The sequence below is a fragment of the Abramis brama genome (assembly GCF_963993115.1).
Source record: "Abramis brama genome assembly, chromosome: 14".
In the NCBI taxonomy this organism is placed as follows: domain Eukaryota; kingdom Metazoa; phylum Chordata; class Actinopteri; order Cypriniformes; family Leuciscidae; genus Abramis; species Abramis brama.
In genome coordinates, this window is record NC_139976.1 from 1316556 (window position 1) to 1334477 (window position 17922).

A 17922-nucleotide genomic window follows, 5' to 3' on the forward strand; every position below is an offset into this window, starting at 1 on the left:
AAGCATGTTGAGTAAAACCCATTATAACTAAAGCAGCTGTAATTATTTCCACGAAATGCTGCAACAATGGCTGGAAGGCTTCCTAGGTTAAAACATCTGAATGAAACCCATGGACCTCTTCAACAGTAAATAATAAACCATTTCTTCAGGACAAAGAATTAACCAAATTGCTCAAGAAATCACATATAGGAAACCCTCTCCAGAAAACCCTCAGAGACGGGCTAAAGTTTCACTACGGACTTTATATTTAGGTCTGCACGCACACATTCCTAGACGTATAGGCTATATAGCATGAAACGTGAGGGTTGTTGGACGGAAGCCAAACTTCACAGATGTACTTCAGCACAGACGAGAGAGGACAAACAGTTCCCTCTGAATGAAAACAAAGACACGTGTCCTCGACCGCGAACAAAACATACTGTTACAACGTCACTGCATCTCAGCACACAGAGGCTCATATACTTTATGTAAATGATCCAAATGTTCTCATAAAAGCAGCAAATGTTTGCGCAATGTGCTGAATTTACAGAAGTGTACAGTACAGTTATCATATTTTGTGCTTGAGTCAGTTGTTTTATTTGTGATGCCAAATTGTGACATAACATTTGTCCATACAAAGAAATGATGCATGAACACATGCAAAAACAAGAGAGAACCAGCCAGATATTAATAACTGATTATGTTTTAGTCATGCATGCTTTTTCCTGTCAGCAAAATCAAACCTGTGGCTGTAGTTTGTCTTTTTTTTTTTTTTTTGCCAAGTAATTTTGTCGGATAAATACCTTTACCACGTTTAGTGTTTTGCTCTTCCCTCATATTTATAAAATATTTAAAAATATAAAATATTTTCTTCATATTTTGATGGTTTAATCAAACTGGTAGGCTCATTAAAAACAAACATCCCCATCACTTTTGACCACTAAACCTGTAAAAATATCATATTTTATGCTCATATTTCACACCAAAAATTAAGAGAGAATAATAAAATGAAGAAAATTAAGCATGCTTGCATCATCCTAATTCTTATTTCTATAACACACACACACACAAAAAAAACACCACAAACTAATTTTCTTTACTAAAATAAAAAATATATATATTATTTAAATTTACATTAACTACTAAATTACGTATTTATACATCACTGTATTTGTTGTACTGCCTTTAATTTATTATTAAAAACTGTATTACAGTGATGAAAATCACTAATTAAGAATAAGTATTATAAAATACTAAACTAAAATGTATGGATGAATCAATTTTATGCAAAATTCTTACAGATGTAAAATTGATTGTCATGAAAACGCATGTTTCCTTGCAAAACATCTTAATGGGCTTCATTTTCGTCATGCAAAACATTTCTTTCTTTCTTTCTTTCTTTCTTTCTTTCTTGCTTTCTTTCTTTCTTTCTTTCTTCAGATTTCTGGTGTGTAATGTGGTCTTCTGAGTTCCACCCTCTCGTGGTCCGGCTTTAGGACCCAGCAGTGTGTGTGTGTGTGTGTGTGGAGTTAGAAACGCCCTTGTGTGCAACAGTGTTCAATCAACATCTCAGCTAAAGCAGAACAGAACGTTCAGTGCTTTTATCCAGCAACATCTCTGCTTTCTACTTGATAAACATCTATCGAGCATCTGAAGGAACTCACAGAGACGAGGCTCACATTACATCAGATGCTTTCCCCCTTTTCTTACAATGTTCCCCGAGTTTTAACCGTAACTTTTATTGGTATTATTTCCATTTAATATTCCCCAGTTGATCTTAAATGTCAAATCTGAGAGCTTTGATGGAGGATGTGAAACACACACCTCCGCAGGCGTGTGTGTGTGTGGGAGCAAGGACAGAGAATGTGTGTCTTGTTTTCCTTCTCAACAGCTGCTGTCCGTCAGTCTGTCCTCCCCCACTGTGTGTGTGTGACACACACCACTCTCACGTTTGTCTCTCACACACACTATCCTTCAGCCACTGCATGCTTAAGCAAAACTGCTTTCTTACACACTTTTTTTTTTTTTTCACTAAACAACTGAATATGTAAAGAAGTCAAACACTGAAAACCATTTTTGTACCGGTCAAGTGTAAATATGACACACTTTGCTCTTTGCAAATGGTTCATGCTTTGAATAAATAAATGCATGGACACGTTAGAGGATAATTGAAAAATCAGCTGAAAAGGAAAATTGCTAAACTGCTTGATTGATTGTTTATATTGTCGTTAAATGATGGTCCAGCTCTACTATAGTAATAAAGCAGCTCTACAGAAGACAATAGTGTCAGTATTCAGTGAGAGTCCGTTCAGTGTTGATTCAGTGGACCACTTGCACTGAGCTTCGTGACGCACTTCCGTTTGGAAATAGTACGTCTCACTAAGGCTATTTCCGGTTATGTTTACTTTCAATGTACTCTGTGGTCAGTGAGTTAAACAAACACCACCTAAAATGAGTGTCCACAATAAGATTTAAAAATTTGGCAGTCTTTATTGACAGGAGAAGGGATATTCTGGTGTTTACTGTGTGCAGAATTTTCCAAACTTATCGGAACATGAAGTTTTAATCCAAACCCAAGCCGATCTGAGAAGCAGCGGGTGTTAAAAACACACGGCATTATTTCACCACAGGGTGTCAGTGTTCGTCTAAACTAGTGACCGCGAGTGTGTGAGAACAGAGGAATAACATCAGTACGAACCACGAACATTGATTTATTTGGATTAAATATTTTAATCATTCTGTGTCAATTTTTCACTGTCAATCTTTTCACTATTTACATGTTTATGCCCAAAATGCTATAATAATATTCAAAGTAGTTGACTGACATTCTCCTCTACGCTGTGTGCGTAATTGATTAAAGGAACACACCGACTTTTAGGGACTTTAGCTTATTCCCAATATCCCCCAGAGTTAGATAAGTCCATACATACCCTTCTCATCTCCGTGCGTGCCGTAACTCTGTCTGACGCACCCACCGCTAGCCTAGCTTAGCACAAAGACTGGAGGTAAACGGCTCCAGCTAGCATACTGCTCCCAAAGTGACAAAATAACATCAACATTTTCCTATTTACATGTATAGTCACAGCGTGTACAAATAACAAGGTCACATGAGACACAGCCATCTTCTAACTGTATACTGGGACTATATTCTCAGAAGGCGAAGCACTGCTACTTCTGCGGAGTGATTAGCGCAGCGCCTGAGAAGCCCGTGGTGAGGAGCAGAGAGTTCGCTCAGAGTAAATCACTCCGCAGAAGTAGCAGTGCTTCGCCCATTTCATGTTAAACTGTGTAAAGATTTGAATGCATCCTTCAAAATAACTCATGCAACATTATTGATTGTGCTTAAAAAAGATTTTTATTGTTCATGTATTCTGTTATTTTAAGGTATTACTAAGGCTTTATTCGAAACACAATGCATATTTACACACATGATCACAAAAACTCTAAAAATGTGCAAAACGATATATAAACCTACAGTACATGTAACATTCATAACTCTTGCTTCAGTTCATTGAAGACGAGGGAAAGCAGGCGAATGGAGATGTTTACACGCAGAGAATCTGATCCATCGGTTCTGAATGCAGTTATGAGGTCGTGAACCCCAGGAGCTGCTCGATGGGTTTATATTTCCACTCGTCCGCCTCCAACTGCTCCACCAGTCCTGCCAGACGCTCCATCCGGGAAACCTGCTGATCTGAGATCAGAGACCGGCGTCAGAAACCGGACTCCACAACAGCAACCGTCTGTCAATCTCGTTTCTCATTCAACAGTCAGCTTTATTTCTGTAGCAGTTCATTATCAAATATGAGACTGAGACTAATTCAGCTCTAGAGACAACAGTTATTATTCAGCTTAATTCAGTGTTAATTCAGTTCAGTGTTGATTCAGTTCAGTCCAATAACAGTGTTGATGTTGCAAAATTCATCAACTATGAAACTAATTCAACTCAATTATAAGGCAGCTCTAAAAAGACAATAATGTTGTTATTCAGATCAATTCAGTTCAGTGTTGATTAATTTCAGTTCAATAACAGTGTCAAAATTCATCAGTTATGACACTAATTTGATTCAGTAATAAAGCAGCTCTACAGAAGACAATAGTGTCATTATTCAGCGAGAGTCAGTTCAGTGTTGATTCAATTCAGTTCAGTGTTGATTCAATTCAGTTCAATAACAGAATCAATGCTGCAAAATTCATCAATTGTGAAACTAATTTGATTCAGCTGTAAAGCAGCTCTAAAAAGACAATAGTGTCGTTATTCAGATCAATTCAATTCAGTGTTGATTCAGTTCAGTTCAGTGTTGATTCAATTCAGTTCAGTGTTGATTCAATTCAGTTCAATAACAGAATCCATTTTGCAAAATTCATCAATTATTAAACTAATTTGATTCAGCTGTAAAGCAGCTCTAAAAAGACAATATTGTCATTATTCAGCTCAATTCAGTTTAGTGTTGATTCAATTTAGTTCAGTGATGATTCAATTAAGTTCAGTGTTGATTCAATTCAGTTCAATAACAGAATCCATTTTGCAAAATTCATCAATTATTAAACTAATTTGATTCAGCTGTAAAGCAGCTCTAAAAAGACAATATTGTCATTATTCAGCTCAATTCAGTTTAGTGTTGATTCAATTTAGTTCAGTGATGATTCAATTAAGTTCAGTGTTGATTCAATTCAGTTTAGTGTTGATTCAATTCAGTTCAGTGTTGATTCAATTCAGTTCAATAACAGAATCAATGCTGCAAAATTCATCAATTGTGAAACTAATTTGATTCAGCTGTAAAGCAGCTCTAAAAAGACAATAGTGTCGTTATTCAGATCAATTCAATTCAGTGTTGATTCAGTTCAGTTCAGTGTTGATTCAATTCAGTTCAGTGTTGATTCAATTCAGTTCAATAACAGAATCCATTTTGCAAAATTCATCAATTATTAAACTAATTTGATTCAGCTGTAAAGCAGCTCTAAAAAGACAATATTGTCATTATTCAGCTCAATTCAGTTTAGTGTTGATTCAATTCAGTTTAGTGTTGATTCAATTCAGTTCAGTGTTGATTCAATTCAGTTCAGTGATGATTCAATTAAGTTCAGTGTTGATTCAATTCAGTTTAGTGTTGATTCAATTCAGTTCAGTGTTGATTCAATTCAGTTCAATAACAGAATCAATGTTGCAAAATTCATAAATTTTCAAACTAATTTGATTCAGCTGTAAAGCAGCTCTAAAAAGACAATAGTGTCGTTATTCAGATCAATTCAGTTCAGTGTTGATTCAATTCAGTTCAGTGTTGATTCAATTCAGTTCAGTGTTGATTCAATTCAGTTCAGTGTTGATTCAATTCAGTTCAGTGTTGATTCAATTCAGTTTAGTGTTGATTCAATTCAGTTCAGTGTTGATTCAATTCAGTTCAATAACAGAATCCATTTTGCAAAATTCATCAATTTTCAAACTAATTTGATTCAGCTGTAAAGCAGCTCTAAAAAGACAATATTGTCATTATTCAGCTCAATTCAGTTCAGAGTTGATTCAATTCAGTTCAGTGTTGATTCAATTCAGTTCAGTGTTGATTCAATTCAGTTCAGTGTTGATTCAATTCAGTTTAGTGTTGATTCAATTCAGTTCAGTGTTGATTCAATTCAGTTCAATAACAGAATCCATTTTGCAAAATTCATCAATTTTCAAACTAATTTGATTCAGCTGTAAAGCAGCTCTAAAAAGACAATATTGTCATTATTCAGCTCAATTCAGTTCAGCGTTGATTCAATTCAGTTCAGTGTTGATTCAATTCAGTTTAGTGTTGATTCAATTCAGTTCAGTGTTGATTCAATTCAGTTCAGTGTTGATTCAATTCAGTTCAATAGCAGTGTAGATGTTGCAAAATTCATCAATAATGAAACTAATTTGATTCGGCTATAAAAGTGAATTAAATTCACAAGTGATCTTGGCACTAAATAAAAAAAAAAGCCTGTGTCGATTGCATAAACTAGTCTTAATGTGACTTAAACTTAAAGTCTTATGACATAAGTTAGTCATACATTTTTTTCTTCAAGACGGCTCATAATTTTTTTAAGCCAGTTACATAAAAAGGTGGATTGGTCTAATATAAATCCGAACAGTAAGACTGTTAAGCCCTAACTAAGGCCCTGTTTCGATCGGATCATAAGTAGATGTATAATACAGGTGTGGTCTAAAACACTTTGAGCTTGAAGTGTAACTGGAATGTGTCTTTCTCATCTACTCTTGATCCGATCGACCAAGACGCATCTTAAGACCAGGTGTAAACAGGGCCTCATGCATTTCAGTCTGGGACCAGCTTAAACCGAGTATACGTGTGTTACTTACCATGTTTAACCTGCTTCAGAGTGGATGCAACTTGATAGCTGAACACAGACTCACACAGAAACCTATCAGATCCATCTGTGGAAAAAAGGTAAATGCATGCATGCAGTCGATCAGCATTGTGAAAAACATGTGACAAACATGCAAACACATACAAAGAGGCTGTAGATCACAGAGCCACAATGTTCTGAGCAACTGCACCTTGAGCTCATTAACTAACCGGCGGGAATTACCCCTCATAACGAACCCTGTCCTGACCCAGAAACAAAAGAGCTACAACTGAAGGATTGCATTAAAATTCCACTAAAATGGTGCAAAACAAAAAGAGAAATAGAGAAACATCAGACAACAGAGCACAAACCCTCCATCATCTCTCCGGCTCCTTTCGGGTAGGTGTACAGGACTTTCCTGGGTGGGATGAGCTCAGAAGCGCTGAAACCGGAGCCGGTCACGGAGCTGCCACTGACCCCGCCAGCCGAGGACGAGGACGAAGACGCTGCCATTCACAACCTGGACAAGATCACACATTAACACACCACAAACACCAGTTACATGCACTACAACGTGCCTTCCATAGCTCTATATGACCTTTACAATACATACATTAGCGCAATATATTTATGCAAACATTGAATATACATTATAGTCTGCTTCTTTCTATGTACTCGCAATATACCCGTGTTTATATACTTGTTCTCTGAGAATAGCCACTGTAAATTTCGTTGTATTGTGTACAATGTCAATAAAGCATCTTACTTACTTAAAACTAATATAGAAATGAGTTTGTGAAATAAGAAAACATTTCTTTAGTTCATTCAAGATGGGCAAGGACTAACGTTAGCACTACTACTATAGAGCATCCCTATAGTGTGTTTGTGTGTGTGTGTATATATATATATATATATATATAGAGAGAGAGAGAGAGAGAGAGAGAGAGAGAGAGAGAGAGAGACAAAAAAGCACAGAATACATTTAATTATACAAATTGTCTTTAACTTTGACCTAAAAATACATTAATAAAATGGTATTGACATTTTGAACTCGTACATATCAGACAACATAGCGCCATTATCACTATTCCACGTTTCATCACCGTTTCAAGAGCAATCGATACAAGAATAAATCAAAATTAAGTTAAATAAAGTGTTAAAATCGTGTACTATTTTTATGTTTACAACCTGTGTCACCCAAAGCTCCGCCGCTGTTGTTATTTCTTTCTTCCGTTGGTTTGTTTACGTCAGTTTGAGTTTGACGCTGATCAGATGTTGGCGCGCCCCCTAACGTCGTGGCGTAATGGGGCAAATGTGATGTTCATTTGTATATTATATTTTTGTACATTGGGCACTATTATTAATATTACATAAAAATGTAATTAGTTTTCAATAAAACATTTTTGAAAATAAATTGTAAATCCTTTTCTTTCAGCAGACGTGACGCAAAAGCGGAAGTGAGCGCGAAGTGGAGGCTCCGCCTCCGTTCGGTTTCAAGTAAACAGACACATCTCAAAGGTAGAAAGATTAATCATTTAAGAATTAATAATCATACATTCAAGCGAGAATAGGTTCTATGTTGTTCTTTAATGAGTTCTGAGTTATTTCACCCTCGTTTGTGGTTTATTATTGTTGTAGCAAAGTTCACTTAGTCAGATGAAGCACATGCTAACAGAAACGGTATTATTAAATGTCACCAGTGTTTAGAAGACATTATTTTAACAGTGTAAAACATCTTTGTGCTGAATTTCAATATATTTTCAGAGGATTTCATAAACAGACATGCTTCCCTAAAAAGCCAAAGTTTTTGTTTAGTAATTTTCTACTGCAACTATAAAAAAAAGTGTTCAGAATTAATATCTGTGAGAAATAATGAGAAATCTAGCATTATTTGTAGATGTTTTAGTGGATGATTAGCAAACATATATTCAGAAAGTAAGTAAAAAATCGATTATCCCTAGAGGGAAATAATTTTGTAAGAATCTCAGAAGAAGAAAAATTCTGTTTTCTCAATAAAAACAAAGTCTTTCATAAAATTCATGCATAATTTTACCTCACTGATGTCATATGGTATGATGAGTTGTGGAATTTATTTATTTTGTTTTAAATACTTAAAATCCAGTGTTTTGTTTGATGTTTTTAAAAAAAATTAATGAACAATTAACATAGCACACTTGCAAGTAATTTATAGGTGCGTATGACAAAGGCAATTATCAAAACCTAATGCAATAAACTAGAAAAGGAAATCCCACACACTATCCAAAGTAACTTTAAAAGTTATCAAAATGTGTTTACCAGCGTTTGCCTGATGAAGGTCATGGGATCGAAACGTTGCTAAATAAACTTTTATCACCTTTGCAAGTTGGGATATAGTGTACAGGATTTCTTTCTCTCTACTTTATATTTTTTTTTTTAAAACTAACAATGTAGTGAAATCTCATCTGATAACTTATGCCACATTAAACTCATGTAAACGAACAGTGCCGTCACCCTCCTCTTCCTCATCCCGCAGTGTGTGTGTGTGTGATCGTGATATGGAGATCTTACGGCCGGCTCTCATTAACATCCACGGGAGAATTTACAGAAAAAATGCCGTTCAGGAGGAATCTTATGAAGAGGAAGAGGATGATTATTCATATTCAGAAGCAGGTATGTGCTTTTTAAACTGAGTATCATCGTTTAGTTTCACATTATATAATGTTATTGTCCTCCACAGATGCTGAGCAGTGCCTGGACGAGCCGTGCGACGCTCACGACATACAGCAGACGGAGAAAGGCTTCCGCTGTGCCATAGACGTGCCAAGTGTCCTTTACAAGTCAGTATACAGTACTGTGCAAAAGTCTTAGGCATATTAATACACCCCCCCCCCCCCCCAAAAAAAATGGTTGTAAGTCAGTTATTTCTATCTTTTGCTGTAGTGTGTCAGTAGGAAACATCAGTTTACATTTCCAAACATGGTTTTTGCCATTAATTGTAATAATCCAGTGAGATTTGTGTATGCACGAGGAGTCTGACAACAGCCGGTGTGATCTGATCTCACCATCATCGAGTCCGTCTGTGATTACATGAAGAAACAGAAGAAACTGAGACACACTAAATCCAGAAGAACTGCGGGAACGTCTCCGAGACGCTTGAAGAAACCTTCCTGCAAAGCTCCCTGAAAAACTGTGTGCAAGTGTACCTGGACAAAAGCCGTTTTAAACGCAAAGGGTCGTTACACCATATATTGATTTTAATTAGTTAATAGACGTTAAATAATAAATAAATTCAATTTGTGATTTTATTTTTGAAAGCATTCTCACTTTACAGCATTTTAACACAAGTGCCAGTGCTTTTCCCAGTACTGTAGCTTTGCAGGAAGGTTTCTTCAAGCGTCTCGGAGACGTTCCCGCAGTTCTCCTGGATTTAGTGTGTCTCAGTTTCTTCTGTTTCTTCATGTAATCACAGACGGACTCGATGATGGTGAGATCAGATCAGACCGGCTGTTGTCAGACTCCTCCTGCATACACAAATCTCACTGGATTATTACAATTAATGGCAAAAACAATGTTTGGAAATGTAAACTGATGTTTCCTACTGACACACTACAGCAAAAGATAGAAATAACTGACTCAAAACCATTTTATTTGATTTTTTTGGGGGTGGGGGGGTATTAACATGTCTAAGACTTTTGCACAGTACTGTATGTTCTAGATCAATCTTTTGCTGCGTTTAGAGTCAGACTGCTGGTAAATGTGGCCTAAATTATAATAAATGTGACTCAGATCTCATGTCAGTGTGAACGGCACAAACCACACCTGATCTTATCAGTTCTGATTTGCAGAAGCGGACAGAGTACACAGCTTCATTACTTGAGTAAAAGTACAGATACCCCTTGCTAAATTTTACTCAAGTACAAGTAAAAGTACTACAGTCAGATGTCTACTTAAGTAAAATTACTAAAGTACTTGTTTTTAAAAGTACTTGAGTATCAAGAGTACAAGAGTACATTTTCTAAATATTGCATTACTACTGCCACAGTGCTTACATTGGTAAACACAGCAAACACTTGAAGTGAAAACTATCATTAACTTGTTCAGAAAATTTAAATAGTCTGGCGAGGTGGGGCCACGGGTTGGCACATTCCCGGGATGCGATTTTTTTTCCCCAGGATGGTAGGGGAAGACTCATGAATATTCATTAGGGAAGTCATCCCTGATTGGTCTGATGACCTACCCCTAACCCCACCCCTAAACCTACCTTGAGTGTCCAGAAAGGCGCCAAATAAATAAAATGTATTATTATTATTATTACCCGTCACTGGGGTTAAGACCAATCAGGGATGACTTCCCTAATGAATATTCATGAGTCTTCTCCTACCATCCTGGGGAAAAAAATATCACTCCCGGTATGGACCTGCTGCGTCTTCATCCGTTGTTTCGTCCATGGTTTCGTCTCTTATCTAAATCTGACCATGGAGTTGACTTTGGCGGAAAGCTGAAGGTGATTGCTGATAGGCTGTCCCAGTCAGTGGCGCCTGCACAATCCAATCACATTTGAGAGGGAAACAACAAAATGAGGGTTTCCGAGATGTTTCTTTTTTCCTTTTTTTTAATTTTTTTTTTAGAAGTAGTAACGGGTACTCACGGTTATGGATAGAAATGTAGTGGAGTAAAGAGTACAATATTTGCCTCTCAAATGTACTTGAGTAAAGTCATGAGTACTCCCCAAAAATGATACTCGAGTAAAGTACAGATCCCTCAAAATTGTACTTAAAGGGTTAGTTCACCCAAAAATGAAAATTCTGTCAGTAATTACTCACCCTCATGATGTTCCAACCGCGTAAGACCTTCGTTCATCTTCGGAACACAAATTAAGATATTTTTGATTAAATCTGAGAGTTGTCTCACTCCTCCATAGGCTGCTATGTGACCGAAACTTGCTGGCCCAGAAAAGTTATTAAAGAGATCGTTAATATAGTCCAAGTGACTCCAGTGGCTCAATCTTAAGTATATCAAGCGACGAGAATACTTTTTGTGCGCAAAAACAAATAAAAATAACGACTTTATTCCACTTTTCATTTCCTTCTCTCTGGGCCTCGTAGTGTTTTTGCGCTGCGCGTCTGTGTTGCACGTCATCACGCATCACACACATGACCGGCGTCGGCCAATAGTGAGCCTACGTGGTGACGTGTAACACAGACGCGCTGCGCAAAAACACTACGCGAACCAACTAGAGGTCCAGAGAGAAGGAAATGAATAGTGGAATAAAGTTGTTATTTTTGTTTGTTTTTGCGCACAAAAAGTATTCTCGTCGCTTGATATACTTAAGATTGAGCCACTGGAGTCACTTGGACTATATTAACGATCTCTTTAATAACTTTTCTGGGCCAGCAAGTTTCGGTCACATAGCAGCCTATGGAGGAGTGAGACAGGGCTCAGTTTTCATCAAAAATATCTTAATTTGTGTTCCGAAGATGAACGAAGGTCTTACGCGGTTGGAACAACATGAGGGTGAGTAATTACTGACAGAATTTTCATTTTTGGGTGAACTAACCCTTTAAGTACTGTACTCAAGTAAATGTACTCCGTTACTGTCCGGCTCTGCTGATTTGTGCCACTTCCATCTGTGGAACTGAATCCGATGCAGGTCAGATGACTTTTTCCGTCACTTTCATCACAATTCTGCTCTATATACACGCAAAACATGAGGGCTCATATCATAAATGTTTAAAAAACTCTGCTTTCTATTTTTCTCATCCTCGTTTTTATATTTTTATATTGCCTGCGCATTATTTCGCCGGCTTCCGCAGCAGATCACACCATAAATAAACGCGTAATCGGTTAATTTAAAGTCCCCCTGTGGTGTAAATCCAGCTTTTAATGCTGTTTATTTGTCTATGTGGTGTTTTTAATATGCTTATAGACAAACCATGTGTAAATTCATAAGTCGACTCCATTGCTGAGTATTTCCTCCTTAAAACTGCAGTGAACCAAAGACAGTCTCAAAAACACGCTTTGAAATCGCTGGTGTTTCTGACGTCACAAACTACCTTGTAACCAATCAGATCAACGTGTGATCGTCAACCAGTGGATCTCTGAGCTGAGCGAGTGAGTGGAGGCGGGGCTCATTTGCATATTCATAGAACCACGCATACTAAATGATGCAAGGGTGTCGAGTTACATTCAAGATATTTTAAGACATGAAGAAATGTATTTTCAAGGAAAAAAACATTTAAATATGTAATTTTGGTGATCAGAGATGAGTTTAAGGGATGTGTTCACACTGGAATCTGATTTAAAATAATACGAACAGCTATACAAAGAAATAAATCGGATCTGAGCACTAAGGCTCGCAGTGTGAACGTAGACTTATAATGGAATAAAAAAAGGTAATTTCAACTTTTTATCCTACTTTATTTCTTGCGATTCTTGCGAGTTAATTGCTGCATCCCTATTCGCACACTAACCGTCCTCAATAGTATTGAGAATTAGAGTTATTGTATCGCATATCGTAGTATGTTGAAATGAGGATGATCTGCTTTTTCCGGTGTGGTGAACAAATGAGTCCTATTGAAGAGATGAGTCCGAGCTTAGGACCCCATTAGTATGCCAGTGGTATGCCTGATCTAAATCTGTTCTCATGACAACTTGTAGCTAATGTGAACTGTTTTAGTGTTATTATGTGGTAGCTTTATGTAGAATGCTAAATCCCGCTGCTATATGCAAGGTAAGATTAAATTAAATTGTATATTTTACATGTAAATTGTATATATTCTATAGCTAATATTTAAAGTCTCAAGTTGCGTCAATAGCAGAGGAGAAAGACCGCGAAATTTAAAAATACGACTGGTATTGTGTATTTCTCAGTCGATAATGTAGTTGTTTGAAGCTCAAATATGTTGTTTATTTATAAATTTAAAAAACACACTAACAATGAGAAATGTTTAATTTCACAATCTATAGCTTCGGTTAAAAACTAGTATATGAAACATATAAGTTAAAATACATGTTATAACGTAGTACAAACATCTTCTATAATAAAGTGATTTTGTATTATTTGTAACCAGGCACTAAAGCGATTACCCATAAAACGTGCTTTGAACCAATCGGATTGCTTGGGTCCTAAGCTCGGACTCATCTCTTCAGTAGGACTCATTTGTTCACCACACCGGTTAAAATCCGAAGTGCAGATCCATTCCTTGAATGACTATAGCCTTTGGACGCGGATTCGATTAGAACTACAAGCATGAATAAAAAGTGTTAAAAACTACAAACATGGCGGACTTGCGAGACCACTGATTAAGTCGAGAGGTTTAGATACAGGGGTTTGACTCGTGATTAATAATCAGTATCTTACCTGACGAAAATATATTTATTCGACGTCAGCGTTATATTTCATCCGGAACATCATTATGAACATCGTTTGGCCGTGAACTTTTAAATGCATCATTATGCAAATGAGGAGAGTCTCTGAAATTAAATTAAATTGAATGTGGAGAATTTTAACTGTGAAGAGATGATTGACAGGGCAGTTAAAGACACAGTTATAATAATGTAGTTTGTCCCAAATCTTGCCTATAATTCTGTATCACACTCACAAGTATGTACTTTCCTTCACATAAACAGTACATACTTTTAGGGCCTTGTATATTCGCATTGTGACGCAGCAAATATCTTAAAATTTGAGTTTAAAAGAGATGTTTTATTCCATATTGGAAACAGACTGACTTCAGTTTGTTTTTTTCCATTTTCTGGTCCAATCTCAGCAATATTCTTGTTTTTTTGACAGATATATTATCGGTAAGAAGGGAGAGACTCGTAAACGACTGGAATCAGAGACGAAGACTTCGATCAGCATCCCAAAACAAGGCGTGGAAGGACAGATCGGTAAGAAACACAAACCCCTGAAGTATTAATGTAATTAATCTCACAGCATTTCTGCAGTCAGGAATCATATCTCATATTCCCAGGGAATGCATAAAAGCATCTGCCAAATGCATACATTTAAATTTAAATGTAAGTGTAGATCACTTTAGCAAGCAACCGCTTATTATTGCATTGAAACTGCTCTTTTAATGTGAGTTTTGCATGTGCAAATCTTGAGATATAAAGCATCTAGTTTGCTGCGTGTGTGTCTGAACACACTCACTGGAGATGCATGGTGTGTTTCCGTTAGTGTTTAGTGAAATGGAAAGGCGTTGTGCAGCTAAAGAGTTCCTGCATGAAGATAGATGTGCTTTAGAGGTCATGATGTTCTAGTTGCAGGATGTTCTGGCAGAAGCGTGTGTGTGTGCCGCGGTGAGAACTGTATGTTCTTCCTGTGGTTGGGCTGTGGGTTTATGGAAATGTACTTCTCTCTCTGTGTGTGTGTGTGTGTGTGTGTGGGTGTGGGTGTTGCGCTCAGTGGTCACAGGTGCGCACAGGGCTGCAGTCGCCTCGGCTGTCACCCGCGTTGAGGTTTTGATCGACAGCTTTCGGAGGAAGCAGCCTTTCACACACTTCTTGTCGATTGCACTGAATCCTCCTCAGGTGCAGGAGGGATTCCTGTGCTTTCGAGAGCAGGTGCTGGAGCACTGCGGACAGGTGAGAGAGAGAGAGAGAGAGAGTGAGAGAGAGTGTCTGAGGTGTGAGAGAGAGAGAGAGAGAGAGAGAGAGAGAGTGTCTGAGGTGTGAGAGAGAGAGAGAGAGAGAGGGAGAGAGAGAATGTGTCTGAGGTGAGAGAGAGAGAGAATGTGTCTGAGGTGAGAGAGAGAGAGTTTATATTTTATTATATTATATTATAAGGTTAATATAAAATTATTTAATATAAAATAGGTTTATATTATATTATATTAAAGGTTAATATAAAATTATTTAATGTAATTAATAAGTTTACAGCAAAAATCACTATTTACTTTCTTAATTTTTGTTTCAGGCTTATTGTTACCAGTAGTAAACACAATAATTTAAAATAATATTAATATAATAAGGTTTATATTATATTATATTATATTATATTATGTTATGTTATGTTATGTTATGTTATGTTATGTTATATTATATTATATTATATTATCAAGGTTAATATAATTTAATGTAATATAATAAGGATATTATATGTATATTTGTATAAGGATACAGCAAAATTTACTCTCTATATTTACTTTCTGAATTCTTGTTCCTGGTCTTATTGTTGCCAGTAGTTAATGCAATAATGTAATATTAATTGAATAATATAATAAGGTTAATATAAAATAATGCATTGTATTTTATTATATTATAAGGGTAATGTAATGTATACATAATATAATATTTAATATAATATTTCAATATAATATATATTATATTTAAGGTTAATATAATACAATATAATAAGGAAAATATAATTTAAAGTAATATAATATAATAAAATTCACTCTTATTTTTTTCCAAAATTTTAACAACATTTTATTAACAATAGATTGATTTTAATATGTGGTGTGTGCAGGACTCAGGAGTGGACGTGAGTATCTTCCAGAACCCAGCGAAACTGCACCTGACCATCGGCACTCTGGTCCTGCTGGATCAACAGGAAGTGACACGTGCGGACGAGCTCCTTCAGCAGTGTCAGAATGTCATCAGGTGTGTGTGTGATGCACACACTCTCCGTTACATCTGTAATAACACACACTGATCTCGTCTGACTCGTGATGGTGTGTGTGCAGAGATATAACTGAAGCCAAACCCCTCCCGGTGGAAGTCAGAGGAATTGAATATATGAATGACGACCCGTCGGCGGTGGACGTCCTGTACGCCAAAGTGGCTGTTAGAGACGGATCTGACAAGTGAGATATAATTCATGACCGAATACAGGCATATAAACAAGCTTAGATATCATACAGAATGAGTGTGTGTGTGTGTGTGTGTGTGTGACGGGTGGGTTTAGGGGTAGGGTTATTGTGTGTGTGTGTGTGTGTGTGATGGGTGGGTTTAGGGGTAGGGTTAGTGTGTGTGTGTGTGTGTGTGAGTGGGTGTGTGTGTGTGTGTGTGATGGGTAGGTTTAGGGGTAGGGTTAGTGTGGGTGTGTGTGTGTGTGTGTGTGTGTGTGATGGGTAGATTTAGGGGTAGGGTTAGTGTGTGTGTGTGTGATGGGTGGGTTTAGGGGTAGGTTTAGTGTGTGTGTGTGTGTGTGTGATAGGTGGGTTAAGGGTTAGTGTGTGTGTGTGATGGGTGGGTTTAGGGGTAGGGTTAGTGTGTGTGTGTGTGTCATGGGTGGGTTAAGGGTTAGTGTGTGTGTGTGTGTGCGTGTGATGGGTTAGGGTTTAGGGGTAGGGTTAGTGTGTGTGTGTGTGTGTGTGCGTGTGATGGGTTAGGGTTTAGGGGTAGGGTTAGTGTGTGTGTGTGTGTGTGTGCAGAGGTGGACAAAGTACACAACTTCCTTAATTGAGTGAAAGTACAGATACTACTGGTCAAATATTACTCCGTTACAAGTAAAAGTTGTAAAGACCGATTCTTACTTAAGTAAAAGTACAGAAGTACTCGTTTTTAAAAGTACTTAAGCATCAAAAGTAAAAAGTAAATGTCAATGCATTGTTTTATTATTGTTGCATTGTTGAATGTAATACTTACAGTACCTTATGCCTCTGAATCTACGCCTGCCTTCCCTCCCTCATATCAATATCACATTTATTTCTAGAGCACAGTTCCAGTGGGATTGAATGTGAGATTGAATAAGTCACTCAATAACGTCTACAATGGTTTCGGACACCCAAATGGCTGTTCCCTCAAATAGTGCCCTTGGATTAGTTTTTTGGCTTTGACGTCAACCCGACTTTCATTTCCAAACCAAAATCATCCCCTGACTGATGTTACTTTCTACTCAAGGACCTTGATAGAATTGTAGTGGAGTAAAAAGTATGATATTTGTCTTTCAAATGTAGTGAAGTCAAAGTAAAAAGTTTCCAGAAAAGATAATACTCAAGTAAAGTACAGATACTCAAAAAGTGTACTTAAGTACAGTACTCAAGTAAATGTACTTTGTTACTGTCCACCTCTGTGTGTGTGTGTGTGTGTGTGATGGGTGGGTTTAGGGGTAGGGTTAGTGTGTGTGTATGTGTGAGTGGGTGTGTGTGTGTGTGTGTGTGTGATGGGTAGGTTTAGGGGTAGGGTTAGTGTGTGTGTGTGTGTGTGATGGGTGGGTTTAGGGGTAGGGTTAGTGTGTGTGTGTGTGTGTGATGGGTGGGTTTAGGGGTAGGGTTAGTGTGTGTGTGTATGTGTGAGTGAGTGGGTGGGTGGGTGTGTGTGTGTGTGTGTGTGTGTGTGTGTGATGGGTGGGTTTAGGGTTAGTGTGTGTGTGTGTGATGGGTAGGTTTAGGGGTCGGGTTAGTGTGTGTGTGTGTGTGTGATGGGTGGGTTTAGGGGTAGGGTTAGTGTGTGTGTGTGTATGTGTGAGTGGGCGTGTGTGTGTGTGTGTGTGTGTGATGGGTGGGTTTAGGGTTAGTGTGTGTGATGGGTAGGTTTAGGGGTCGGGTTAGTGTGTGTGTGTGTGTGTGTGTGTGATGGGTGGGTTTAGGGGTAGGGTTAGTGTGTGTGTATGTGTGAGTGGGCGTGTGTGTGTGTGTGTGTGTGTGTGTGTGATGGGTGGGTTTAGGGTTAGTGTGTGTGTGTGTGTGATGGGTA

General features: G+C 37.5%; 2 protein-coding genes and 1 long non-coding RNA gene across 4 annotated transcripts in view; 2 read left to right on the forward strand and 1 right to left on the reverse strand.

The window, feature by feature from the left end:
- ascc1 (activating signal cointegrator 1 complex subunit 1) overlaps nt 1-17922 on the forward strand; it is a 163320-nt gene that overhangs the window by 140743 nt on the left and 4655 nt on the right. The window contains exons 1-7 of one of the 2 annotated variants that reach the window (XM_084135075.1): nt 7749-7821; nt 8816-8952; nt 9020-9119; nt 14075-14172; nt 14690-14868; nt 15752-15885; nt 15969-16088. In XM_084135075.1, coding sequence (XP_083991201.1) covers nt 8838-8952; nt 9020-9119; nt 14075-14172; nt 14690-14868; nt 15752-15885; nt 15969-16088 — 746 coding nt within the window. In that variant the 5' untranslated portion in view covers nt 7749-7821; nt 8816-8837. Of the gene's footprint in view, nt 1-7748; nt 7822-8814; nt 8953-9019; nt 9120-14074; nt 14173-14689; nt 14869-15751; nt 15886-15968; nt 16089-17922 lie in introns of those variants that run through there. The other variant, XM_084135076.1, reaches the window with a different exon arrangement.
- On the reverse strand, nt 3309-7620 carry anapc16 (anaphase promoting complex subunit 16). The gene is made up of 4 exons (XM_084135248.1): nt 7492-7620; nt 6675-6823; nt 6317-6391; nt 3309-3673 (listed from the first exon to the last, which is right to left on the reverse strand). Exons 2-4 carry the CDS (start codon nt 6814-6816, stop codon nt 3564-3566), a joined length of 327 nt encoding a protein of 108 aa, XP_083991374.1. The 5' UTR covers nt 6817-6823; nt 7492-7620; the 3' UTR covers nt 3309-3563.
- LOC311096220 lies at nt 3314-7547 on the forward strand. Its single transcript, XR_014608983.1, has 3 exons — nt 3314-3855; nt 5599-5747; nt 5791-7547. It is a non-coding gene; the product is annotated as an uncharacterized lncRNA (long non-coding RNA).